The following is a 13,778-nucleotide window of genomic DNA, read 5'->3' as shown; positions in this document are numbered from 1 at the left end:
GCCAGCAGTGCCATCATGCAGCATTACGCACGGGCAGTATTTCTATGTTTACAACAATTTGTGATTGTTAACACCTTGCCATTGACAGCATCAACTAGTAGTATCCCCCACCCCGAGATACAATTTGCAAACACACTTTTCTTCACGCAGGTTTGGTCACGAACAGTATTACATTTTGGACTGATAACGAGGACATTAAGTGTAACGATTGCGTGAGAGCCTAACGTCTGTATTTCCAGACTTTGACATTTGATGATATATGCACAGACAGATATTTAGTTATTTACTCTGTGTTCTGCAGTTATCTAATGCTAGGGTATTTGATGCTATCCTGTAGTATTCCATGCAGTCGGGCCATCTCCTCCTGCTGCGATCCGTAGTGGACTGTGACGGTGAGACAGCGCCGATTAAATATTAAGAACGAATTGATTTAAGATTTGAGTTGGATTTTACAAGGTGTTTATGGAACAATTACCACTCAGTATAAGTACAAATAACACTGCTGGATTTAATCTTCATGATAACGTGGATGACATGGAGTGAAAAAATGTGCGTGAGGCACCAACACTTGAAAATATTAAAAGTAATCGTTATTCCCACATGTACTTTCTGCAGTCTGACTTCAGTTCAGCACCTCACCATCTGTGTCGCCAATTCCCATTGTCTCCAAAATGTGTTTACGCATGGGTCAGAGTTTGCGTGGAGCACCGCACAGTCTCCCGTCAAGTTTGTTTTTTATAAATCACAACCTTTGCGTTGGAAGTGGCGTACGCACATTTTCAGCCCAGTTTTGTGCGTACGCCACGTTTATAAATGAAACCCCAGGAATTTTGGACGAGGATACAACATAACCTATGTCGGCTTGCAGAGACCCAGGTTCCATTCAGCCCAAGATTATTTGTTCTAGGAGATGGGTCAATTCTAAACGGGATAGATAAGCACATACAACCCGGCCTCATTCGTTTATTTCGTGTACAGGTCATGATTTCTTAACGTGACCATTTCACGAATTGCCATGACACTGGGCTGCTCTGGGGGACAATGAAACGGGGAAATGAAACGCCACAATGGGGAAATGAAATGCCACACACCAGCCACAACAACGGGATGGTTGTGGTTAGGAAAAGAAGAATGGGGAAAGGTTGTGGTTAGGAAAAGAAGAACGGGGAAAGGAACCGTCACACTCAGGAGACGCCAACAACAACGGGATGGTTGTGGTTAGGAAGAGAATAACACGGAAAGGAACTGCAACACACGGGACGCGATCCCCGGTCTCCGGGGTGAAAGTCCTGTGTTGTTTGACCCATCCTCCACCCCGACCAACTTCCCTGCGCGGATTTTCGCCTTATCAATACTACTCGCTACCGTAATCGTTCTGTGATCACGAAATGTGCTTCCCATTGCAATACATTACTTTAAAATTCGTGCTCACCACACAAAAATAACATTAATGTGTTCAGTACACGAATCAATAGATTCAATAACGTGACCCTTTCACAAACTGCCATGAGACTGGGCTGGCACATAAGAAGTTGGGTCCAAACTAGTTTAATGATAGCCAGACAGATTCTTTTAAGAGGATGGAAGAATTAAGGGGTGTCGTCCATCCAAAAGTGGGCTCACAAACGATTCGCCAGATTGGATGTCTACACGGGAAAATAGGGAAGGTACTTAAGCTTTCCAGAGGGCTCCTAAGAAGCTTTGTGCTGGGGAGAGACATGTATGATGGGCTTATAGTGGTCATTTATGTTTATTTGGTTTACAGTTTATTGACTATTTTGTTATAATTTTGTTGTGGTCTTGAATATTGTAGTTACTGTCTCATCTTTTCTTGATTTTTGGGGGTATTTTCCATAGACAGTGAAAGACATGGACACAACGACGCCATAGACTTCGATGGAGACCAGTGAAGTCAATTAGAAGCACTTTTCCGGTGATGGCTGAGCGTACTGCGCAGGTGCCAAGAGAAATCGGTTTGTTCGTGGATAAATGTTACTTCATATGAATTCACTTGCCACATACCGAAGTATTTCCAATCCATCAAAATGTTTTTTGTTCTGATGCTTTCATGGACTCTCTATGGGCTTCTCCCTTAACTGTATGTCTACACGTCCCCCTGATTGCATGCGAGCTTCTCCTGGCTAAATGGTAATTTCTGTACTGTGCAACAGAAAGTCGCGTGGTTATGACACAATTGTTGTATTGTCTATTTTTACAAAAACGGCTGCTACGGGGCCATAACGTGAGATGCAAGGTAATGGAGCCTTTTATACATTGTCATGTTTCTTTAGAAATAAACAAACAATGGACAAATAGCGTCTTTAAACGCTTCAGATGTAAAGTTATTCGTTGTCAAAGTGACGCCAAATTGAATGGGAGTCAAGGGAATGGTAGTGGAAGGTAATAGCTTGTTAGCCTCAGAATCTCCCCATAGGAGGTACGCTTTCCGGATGCTCGCTTCCCCCCTTGGTATTTTCATGTTTCATTTTGTATGTAGTTTTAGAAATAAATAAAAGTTGTTAATCACAAAAAAAGAAAGGTTTTGTGTGATCTTAGAGAGAGGTCTGTGCTGGTGTGCCTTCACCAAATAAAATGCCAAAATATTTTAGAACACAGGACTTTGGAGCAAGACAATAGCTCAGTGAAAAACATGATCATTCTTGGCGCCAAGATTGCAGTGCGCCGTTGTTTGGCACAAGGAAAATGACTCCAGTGTGTCCCAGGAGGACAATGATAATTTGTCAGTCCAGAGCTGCACTTTTGTGCCACAAGCCTGCACCAAAATCGAGCCCTCGATACTTATAGTGGAGTGGAAATAAAGATAATATTAAGAATAAAAATGTATATGTATTTACAGAAACACACATTTCCTGTTAATTCTTCCTCAATGACTTCCATTGTAAAATTAAAAAAGAGCATTCATATATACAATGTTTATGAGGGAGAATTTTCTCTTTGCATCAGTTTTGAGTTTGTAGTGGATGTAGCCGTTTGTCTCTCCCTGGGACAGATGTATGTAGGAGTTGCTATCAGACAGCAGCCTGCTATTACTGCTGCACAGATTATTTTGTAATCCTTGTGTATCTTTGCGTTGATTTACTGTACTAAACCTACTGCAATTACCATGATGACTGCATAATGTGAAGAAACATTGTCACCTTTTAAATATTGTGGGGAAAAGTACACTCTTATTGTAAATATTTTATTAGATATTGTTTTGTTAAATTAAGTCTTCCAATATCTGTCATATAATCAATTATAATCAAGAAATCAGATAAATGTAACCTCACTATGTAGTTATACTTTGGGATCCTGTTCATTTACAGGTCCCACACATATATTCACTTTTTCTATGTACATTTAGCCAGATTCACTATTAATCATGTATTAATATTGGTGTTTATTCAGTACACATTGTGTTCATATTTTAATTTAGTGTATCATTTTTAAACACAATTTAGGCCTGGCAGTCACAGAGAGGAGACTTTTCTTTCTGTCAGAGAGACAGGAAATGCAGGTTGAAAGCTACCTTTAGTTTAAACAATGATGATGTGAGTGAGCTAACATAAGGAAGTTAGCATAGCAAGGTGTATCCTGTCAGTGAGCGGAGGAGTTTTCTCCTTGAGGTGTCAATATAGCTGTTCTTCATAAAGTAGGTGGCAATCATTCTTTCCATAACAGAAAAGAAGATCTTCCCCTCAACGTTCAGCAGGGCTATGCTCCTGAATTGGTTGAGGGTCTTGGAATTCTGCTCCTTCGGGATATAAACTGTGACTGCCCTTTGCCACTCAGATGGGATGCTCTTCTTGGTTCAGCCCTCTTGGACAGTTCTTATACAACTTGTATGGTATTCTGTTTGGTCATGGTTGGTACTGGATCTTGCCTACAGCATGACCTGCCTGACCCCACTGAGTTTGGGTGGTGATGTGTCAATCAGGGCTGATGGTTCTGGAGGCTTTGGCATGTAGCATAGAATGTACAGTATCGTTCCTATGCTCATAATTTGAAATGGCAATATAAGCTAAAAAGAGTACCTTTGACTGAGAAAAATATATTATATAGAATTTGATATTGTTATTATGACCTACAGTATGTATGAATAAAGTGAACGAATATTTGGATCTGTAAAATAATTACTATGTATCGACAAAGGGAGGGTTGTTACCAGAGCTTATAACAGTGAACTGTGTGCTTCAGAATAGTTGACTGTATTTAAAATACTGTTCTCCTCCCGGACGTTACAATCTTGGATTAAACACAAGTGGGTTCAGTGTTCTTTTTCTTTATAACCATCACAATTGAAGACATCACCTCTCTGAGGCTGACTGGAGTGTTGAGCAACAGGCTGGTTGTGGAGTTGGACAGGGAAAGGTTCTTAACCAGGAACTGCTGGAAAACCGACTGGTTCTTCAACACACTGGCCAGCGTAAAGCCTACACACACACACACACACACACACACACACACACACACACACACACACAACAAAAACACACAAATGATTTAAAAGCTTTCCAAAAAAAGAACTTGTGTAAGAATTTGTGACGACTAGTACATCAAACAGTCCTCTGATTTACAGTACACAGTTACCCTGAGGAGTTCAATTTTATGATTAAATGCCAGGCAGACTTCATAGTAATTAACTACTTTGTTCTACGATTTAGTCTTTTGGGGCAGTATTTGTTATAGCATATCAAATATTATAGAACTAATTTGGAGTTATACTATCTTTTAGGGTAATCATCTTTGATACAGCAAATAATCTGCCAAAAATGTTTCCTATGATTTAGGAAGAGTGAGAACAAATAAGGACTGTGGAGTTTGTCCCCAATTGGAGTCACTTTAGGAAGGGCTCTTCTAACGGCTAGTATGCAGAAGAAGACAATTCCAAAGAACAATAACTATTTCAGTGTACATATGGGCAAAGTGAATATTACTATAATACTTATTTGAAAAAAAGTGAACCTATCCTTTGATGTGGCTCACAGATCTGCTCAGTTCAATGTAAACAGAGGGGAAAATGCACTCAGAATGATCAGATTGAAGTGTTTGAATGTATATGGCAGCCACTGATTTAATATTTGGATAAAATCTTCTTTCATGACAGGGTAGGATATAGGGTTGGCTTTTGTTTTAGGGTTTTGGTATGCCCTTAATTGGAGGATTATAAAGGGAAAATAGAGATTGATGTTCATGTTATCTTCCCATTTATTTAATATGAATTAATTCACTTACATTATTTAAGTCATTATTTTTTCATATCTCTACATTTGTACAGCTGTGCATTAAAATACCATGTCATTGTAGTTACCTATGTATTATTTGTGTTGTCCTCTTTAATACACAACCTGTTGTCACACTTTTGCACTACATGTAGCTACTTATGTTAAACTACACCGTTTTATTTCTTTTAGTCTTTAGTCTAAATACTGTGTATTATTTCTGCTATGTCACTTTTAAAAAAATGTGCACAATTTCAAAACATTACCTGCTTACCAATAGAACACTTTAACAAAAGAATTTAAAAGAAAGAAGAGTATTTTTTTAAACAGCACATATTTGTGTTATAGTCCACTCTCAATAATAATTTTGTCTGCTATATTTTGATACCAAATTAATCATGAAGTCCACACCGCTTGCAGGTGTTTTGGTTTGTGCTGTGGTTTGCATAAAAAAACACACACCCGGAGGTCACCGGTTCAAGTACTGAGTGTGGACTAGTACCTGGAGAGGTGCCAGGTCCCCTTGTTTGCATGTGTGTGTATTTCAGACTTGTATGTGTGTAATGTGTATAATAACAGAGAGAAAAGAAATTAATTTCTTGTTGGGGATTTATAAAGTAGGTCTTCTTCTTCTTACATCGTTAGGTGACAGGAACCTATAAGAGGTAGTCATCATACCAACACATCGGTCTAAGCATGGCTACATGTGAGATATTTACTGGTGTTGTAGTCCGGTGGTAAAGGGGTTGAGCTGAGACTCTCTAGGTGCTGCTGCAGGGTCTCAAGCTCATGACCCAAACCAGGCCGGTCAGACGTGAAGAGGCGGTTCTGTTCAACCACTTCACTGATCCGCTCCAGCAGCTGGGTCACACTAAGGGGAGATTTATCATTAAAACCCAGTTAACACACGTTAGACCAAACATTCCTATTGTTAGTCATTTTCTTTAAAGGTCCAATGTGTGGGAATTTCTCCCATCTAGCGTTGAGATCATATATCGCAATCAACTCTCTCGCACCACACAGTTCAAAGTACGTATTACAGCTACGGTAGCCTTCACGCTTTTTTCTGATGATGCCGGTCTCTTGCTCTTTTTAATATCCAGTCCGTGCGCGTCAGTCACGGGGGGAACTGAGCAGCCCATTACAGAAAAAACGTTACAGCATACATTGATGTTAAAATGTATACAGGTTGGCAGGACGGTCTGAAATGTTTTGCACGGTCTTTCGCTGTACGTTTTTTCTTGGTAAATGTGATATGTTCGAGTCACACACGTCTCATCTTCATATCAGAAACAAGGAAATGAATTTGGCGACGTACGCGTTACGTCAACCCGTTCTCACTCCCGCTTGGTCAGTGGCTCTCAGAGTCACATACTGATACAAAGTCTGGCACGTGGGACTGCTGGGATTGGTTGAAGTCATGGGAAACTCCGGTTATTGGTCAAATTTGCGGAGAAGTTGCGGTGATTGCTCAAAATTGCGAGTCTCACCAAATTCACGGTGATTTGTTGAATTTCCGTGAATTGTCATGATCGCGACATTGCGAAATCCTGGAGGGACTGAATATCCTTTTTCTTTTTCTGGGCAAAGAAGAAGACTCCTGTTCCTGAAATTTGGATTTTGAATACGTGTGGTCCTCCATGTTTCCTTCTTCAAACTTGCCGGGGCCGGGAAATGACGATACCCATTAGCAGCATTAGCTGTTCCTGTGAGTTTATCATGTGACAGCGAAAAACGTAAAAAGCGGAGCAGTATATCCTGTATGTCCCTTAACCAGCTAAAGTATTTCAAGATGGCGCATGAATATGGAGCGTCTACCCTAGTTCATGCAAGTGCAAATGTAAAATTTCAAGCCAATAGGAAAACTTGGAATTGATGGTGGTGGTAAATATTCATAAAAAGGAAAAGTTTGTGAAAGGGCAACACAGATTTTGATAATGAACAACTAAAAACGTTACACACTGGACCTTTAAGAGACAGTACATTTAAAAAATAACTTGGCAAAGGGAAGCAAAGAATCAAGAGTGTTTTTTTATTTGATTAATTTTAGGTTCATATGATGAGAAAGAAGTGAGTGAGAAAAGGGTAGAGCAAAAAAGTGGAAAAAGGGAGGGAAAACAGAGTGAGGCAGTGAGTAAAGTGGTGGGTAAAATTAGGAGCAGAAGATGCACAGGATAAAAAATAGTGTGACAAGAGATGACATCAGGGTTGTATTTATCAAGCTTCTCAATATTCCTCCTAGGAAGTGTCAGTTATTCTGGCTGTTTAGACCTCTGCTCAGGTTTGCACGGGTGCGTGTGAGAGCGAGAGAGATAAGAATTGCAAGCCTATACCACCCCAACCTTCCTCCTTACACATAATTTGCCGCTTGTCATCTCACTTTCTTGTTTTCTCGGCCTAACAAGAAACGTGATCGTGGATCGTTATGAGCTGCTTGCATAATCGACCCATATGGTCGTTTTCTGGGTGAGGATGGTCTGCATTTATTTTTTACATGGTGCACAATAAAGTAAGAAAGGTAAAGACTTTAGCGACTAGACCCCAGCGTGCCGTAGTCATATTTAGGGGGGGTTGTGATGCCATGGTTAGTATAGGAACTTTCATCCAGAGTCTAGAAACTTCTTGTTTTCCATCTGTTGTACACCTTTTTATTCTTTTCCTTCCTTTAAATATTTTTTTTCTTTCCTTTAAATATTTTAAAAATATTCATGTTCATTTACAAATTTGAGGCAAGCATGTACAGCTGTCTTTAATTTCAATGTTAGGTGGGTTCCATTTCCAAGCCCTCAGGTTGTTGTTGTTTTTTATCCCACCTGTGTTTCTTCTTTTTTATTTTATATGCACAAATAAAGAAATAAAGACACTGGTGGTGGTGGTGAAGAGAGTTGCCTGAAGATCTGTGTGATGGAATGGGGAGCGAGACTTCTGATGAGCTCAATGGAAGGAACCTTGGGCACTGGATGTGATGAGAGCTGGAGGTGAATAGGGTGGTTTTTAAGTTTGACAGCCACAATATAATTTGCTTATGAGGATTGTGGCAAAATCTGGTTGTTTTAACTGTGAGTGAACGCCCATAGTCAGCTGGCAGAGTAGAAGTGAGTCAAGCAAGTAGAAGTAGCACTTCAATGTTGCAGTGGCAGCTGGAGCAAATTTTGGCCTCGTCAGGTGGAGATACATCCGCTCGTTGTGGCCGTGTTGGAATGTTGTGGGTTGTGTTTTATCAGCAAGTGTGTTTTCCATTTAATACAACACGGTAGTATTTTTGAATGACTGTGCTTCCCTCCCTCAGGTCCCCCTGAGACGAGAGATCTCTGTATTGTGGGTCTGGAAAAAAATCTTCCGATAACGGAAAATGACGTTTTTTGCGTCATCGGAATATTTTTTGACCAGAGGCAATGGACTACAGCCAGTAGTAGGAGCTACTTCCGCATGTTTTCAACCCGCCCATAGGGGGTTGGACTGTCGTCTTTCTCCGAAGATTCCCGAACCAAAATGAGCCATCTTGAATCCTCGCTAAGCAGTAGTCTCTCTCTCAGCAGCAAACTTTTAAAACAATTATGTGCGAAAAACTACCGCATGTGTGTACCACCGGGACACATTGGTACAGATTGGAGAATATGCAGGACACTTTATTACAAACGGCATACTCGACACACTACGCGAGCTTCGCCTGCTATGGAGACCAGCGGTGTTGCTCGATACCTCTGGCCAGTAAAGGGACATCATCAGCGGGGAACGCGGAGCGAGTGCCGGTGGAAAGCTAATGCTAGTCGGCCACCTGTTCCATCAATCCTGCTTGCAAGTGTCCGCTCATTAGACAACAAACTGGACTACATCCAACTTCAACGAAACTCCCAACGCGACTTCAGAGACTGCTGTGTTTTTGTTGTTGTGGAAACATGGCTGAACAACAGTGTACCGGACTATCCAGAGTGATAGAGAAAGATGGCTCTGGAACTATCCAGCTACCAGGCCGGCTGCTCTGTCACCGGGTAAGACTAGTGGAGGAGGGCTGTGTTAACACGGACTGGTGCTTGTATCCATCTAACTGCTAACTGCTGGTGGAGTTTGTGACTGTTAAATGCCGACCATTCTACATTCCAGGCAAATTTACGGCTGTGTTTACAGCCCACCAAGCGCTAATGCTAGTAGCTATGTGTTAGCTGAACTTCACGGAGCCTATAAATGTGTGTGCACTAAATGTAGCCTGTTTCGTATGTCGTTTTTATATAATGTTGTTTTTATATATTTTAATTGTGTAACCACTTGAGCCACGGTGAAACGTTGTTTTGTGTATATGGTTGAAATGACAATAAAGCACATTGAGTTGACTGTCTCACTGTCTGTCTGTAAACGGTAGGCATGGCTTGGGAGTAGACTCTAAAGCAGTGAAGCAAGTGCATTCTGGGATTTGGTGTCTTTCATCCACATGAGCCAAAAACACATTTTCTGGCTTTTCTCCGCTTAGAAGCCACCAATTTAAAAAAAAAAAAAAAAAAAAAAAAAAAAAAAAAAATAAAAAAAATAAATCACATTTCTACTGCATAAGTGACCCAATTTAAAGATATATTCATCTTTCCAACAGTGAAATATCCCTTTAACAGTAGAAATATGCGTTCACATTACAATGTAATCTACTAAGAATGTGCGCTTGTGTGTCTTTGATTGGCCATGGCAGCGCCTTGCTGATTTGCATTTCAGCAAAAGTTTAACCTGTTTCTACTTTTTTGCCAGACAACCATGCATTTTTTCCCCGTGTGTTAGCTGGACTAGCATTGAAATGAATTAGAAGGCTGCGTTTTTTCATGCAAAGCCAATGTCACTGTCTTAGTCTGATCTCAGTGTTCTCACAGAAGTAATGGAACAAAGAAAGAAACAAATCACTCAAGACAAACAACTGCTATATAAAAAAAAAAGTTATGACACTGATAAGTGATTGCTGACAAAATCTACTCACGTGGAGTTCTTGTACTGAAGGAAACCAAATTCATCCCTTTGTCCATCTGGGCACAGCGACTGCATGATGGGAATAATGCCAGCCGAGGTGAGTGGGGCTGCGCTGTAAAAGGCTGGACACGAGGGAGTAATAATTGGTTAGGAGGGACAAAAGAAAAGGCAAAACTCCAGAAAAAGGAGAAGGATGTGGCAGAGGTATGCAGGTGGGTGGCAAGGGAATATAGAGAATACAGAAGTAGAACAAGAGGAGAACCAAACTACAATGAGGATGAAAAAGCAGAGGGAGAAATTCTGTGTTAGAGTTGGAAAGGAAGCTAAGTTTATACTATGTAGAACTATGGTTAGAGTGCAATTATTTCTCATTTTTCTTTATTAAATGTACTCATTATCTGGTACAATACAGAGCCTTGTTGTTAAAAGAGTAATAAAACTGTGTATCTAACAACCTCCAAAAATTCAGGAGAATATGCAGAACAGAAGGAAAAGGGTCTCAAGGGTGAGAAAACAAACCCAGTTTATCAATTTAGAGATTGATTAATTCTCAGGAGAAATTAAACTCTCCCATCTCCATAATTTTAATTATGTGTGAATATCTGTTTATGCCTTAATAGACTTTGTTAGTTTTGGTAATTTTTTTTTGACTTTCATTTACATCCTTTCTATATCACTCTTTTTCAACATATTAAAGTTACTAAAGTTCAGCAAAGTAAAAAGTGTCTGTGGGGTACTGGGAAATGTTAACTTGAAGTTGTTCATTTCACTGAGTTTATTGACATCTGTCCTCTCTGACCAGCAAGCTGCGAATATACGGCACCAAGTCAAGTGTTAAAGACGTCAGAATCAAGTTAACCCTTGTGTTGTCTTCCTGTCAACCTTGAAAAAAGCACTTTTTTTTTACGTTTTATACGCCTTTTTTCACAGTTTGTTTTTGCTTTTTCCAACGTTTTAAATTGTAAAATTTTTCTTCTACATATTTTCAGCGCTCATTTCTACGTCCCATTTTCAATGTGACCCAAAGTCAACACAAGGGTTAAACATGAGTTATAGAGGGACAGCGTTAAGCACACAAGCCACTGTATGGAACAAGAATTATATGTAATGATTTAGCCAGTTGTTTTCACAGACTCAGTCAAATACACAATATTTAGAACTATGTGCCTACAAATCATCCAAACACAAAAACCACACACACCAAGACACACAGGTAGGGACTGCACATTTAAAGTCAAAAAGCACAGAAATGTCTTGTAAAATTCAGCAAATTTAGGTCACTGCAGAGAAACACAATGCAGTGAGAACCTGTTAGAAGCTTTTGTAAAATGCTAAAGGGAATAATTAAAGACTAGATGTGTCAGGGCTGAGAAGAACACAGTCACAGAGGCAGGTAGATATACTGTATATTAATTTTCACCTACACACATAGATACAGTTAAAACCCCAGGGTTTCCCGCAGCACTTTGCAGTTAAGGTGGCCGCCTAAACAACACACGCCAGCCACCTTAACTACGTCGTCAGAAAAAAAAGTGAATGATCTACATCTAATGAAGCAGAAATGGGCGTTGTTGCTATTATACCGGCGGGATAAATAACTCTTGCGACCGACACAAATCTCAAATTGGTTGGTCTGAAGTAGCTACATTACTCATAGGTGTGGTTTGGGCGTAACGTGCAATAAACCAATCAGAGCGTTATCTCACATTCCCTTTAAAAGCGATTGTTCCATGGCGGATTGCTATTATAATGGCGGATTTGCTAGGCGCACGCTCTTAATACATCCATGGGCGCACGCCAGGAGCGGTTCACAGCCAAGGAGACCGACGTTTGCTATTGATTTTTCTTTTTGACAAAATGTAAATAAAGAAATCTCACAAAAACATACTTTCCAATGTTTTGGGCTCACTCTCACTGAATCACGAGGTTATGAATGCATGGTGATATTTTTGCAATCTAGTCTAACATTAGACCGAGATTACCTCACTATAGACGATGCAGCTCTTCTGTCTCTCCTCTCCCATGCTGCTGCTGAGGCATTTGGATTAAGTGGCATCAGCACATGCAGTTCAACATCACATCTCCTTATGTCCTCTTCCTCATTTATGTCCTCAACACATCCATGATTCATGGAAATGTTGCGTAAAACAAGGTCATATATTTCCTTGTATTTATGTATGGTTTGCAAAAATGGGAACTGCTGAGATGAGAGAAAGGGAAAGTGTATGCGCGGTGTGCACACTCTACATTACGGCCAAGCACGCACCCTTAAAATAGCATCTGAATAACGCGCCACTGACTTTAGACTAGGTTTTTTCTGATCTGTGGCGGAATTGTTTTTTGAAACTGCAAAACAGCACTAGTGTGATGGCTGGAGTCCGGCTGGCTGTGAGTTTCTGTTTTTCGTTTTCCTCGGTTATGTTTTGCTGTCAGTTTGTGTTGGCTCTGCCTCTCTGTCTCTCTCTGTGTTCCCCCTCCCCTCCTGCCTTTGCCAGCCAGCTGACTGTGCACACCTGTTCGCCTACTCACTACCACTCCTCCCACCGTACACACCTGGCGGTCATCAACTACAATCAAGCTCAATATTTAAACCCCGGATTGACTCACCATCTTCGCTTGATTGTTGCTCCTGTCTCCTCGGTGACACATGACTCAAGCTCCTGAAAATTATCCTGTGTGTTTTCCTTGAGTTCCCAGTCTGTTCCCCCGAGAAATTCTCCGGCGTACTGGGAACCTGCGAGGGGTTTCTCGTGCAGTGTGCCCTGGTATTCAGGAGGCAGCCATTAACCTACAGCTCAGATGAGGCCAAGGTGTGTTTCGTTGCCAGGTTGCTCCGCGATGCGCCCTCGATTGGTATACCTTTGTGAGTGAGGGGCAGCCTCACCTCCTCTCCTCGTACTCCTCCACCCGAACCGATGCAATTGGGCCGCGCACACCTTTCCCCGGAGGAAGGGGAATGCCGCCGCCTCGCCGGAGTGTGCATCTATTGTGGTAAGCCCGGTCATTATTTGTCCACCTGCCCGGTTCACCCAAAAGAGTCGGCTCGCCAGTTGCGTTGGGAGCTCTGGCGAGCCAAACTTTCCCCAATTCCCTCCTCCTGCTGGACGTCGTGGCAGGAGGTGACGCTTCCTCTGGGAGCGTTAGTTGATTCTGGCGGCGACGAAAATCTTTTGGATGTTGAGATCGCTCGGCAGCTCGCCATTCCCCAAATTCCCCTTGACACTCCCCTTCATGCCACCGGCCTTAGTGGTCAGCCTCTCACCACAGTTACTCACTGCACTCCCAGCTCCATCTCCTCACCTCGGGTAATCCCCATGAGTCAATCTCGTTTCACCTCGTCACCTCCCGTCAACCCTATCATTCGAGGTCTCCCCTGGCTCATTCTGCACAACCCCAATGTGGACTGGGCACAGGGGAAGATCAGAAATTGAAGCCCTCACTGCCATGCATCGTGTCTGTTATCCGCTCGAGCCCCTGGTAAGCCCACTCAGATTCACACTCCTCCCGTTCCTCCTGACTTAACTCTCATTCCCTCCGAGTACCATGACCTTGCCGCCGTATTCAGTAAAGATCAGGCCCTGTCCTTACCCCCCTTAGATGACATTCTGA

General features: G+C 41.6%; 1 protein-coding gene across 1 annotated transcript in view; it reads right to left on the bottom strand.

The window, feature by feature from the left end:
* The window catches only part of abca2 (ATP-binding cassette, sub-family A (ABC1), member 2), a 176,862-nt gene that overhangs the window by 151,019 nt on the left and 12,065 nt on the right, over positions 1–13,778 (bottom strand). Inside the window, exons 3-5 of the mRNA XM_078250330.1 lie at positions 10,180–10,291; positions 5,942–6,093; positions 4,312–4,433 (exon numbers count right to left, since the gene is read on the bottom strand). Of these exons, the coding sequence (XP_078106456.1) occupies positions 4,312–4,433; positions 5,942–6,093; positions 10,180–10,291 (386 nt within the window). The remainder of the gene's footprint in view (positions 1–4,311; positions 4,434–5,941; positions 6,094–10,179; positions 10,292–13,778) is intronic.

Source organism: Sander vitreus, chromosome 5 (genome assembly GCF_031162955.1).
Source record: "Sander vitreus isolate 19-12246 chromosome 5, sanVit1, whole genome shotgun sequence".
Classification (NCBI taxonomy): domain Eukaryota; kingdom Metazoa; phylum Chordata; class Actinopteri; order Perciformes; family Percidae; genus Sander; species Sander vitreus.
This window is presented reverse-complemented; position numbering and strand designations above follow the sequence as displayed.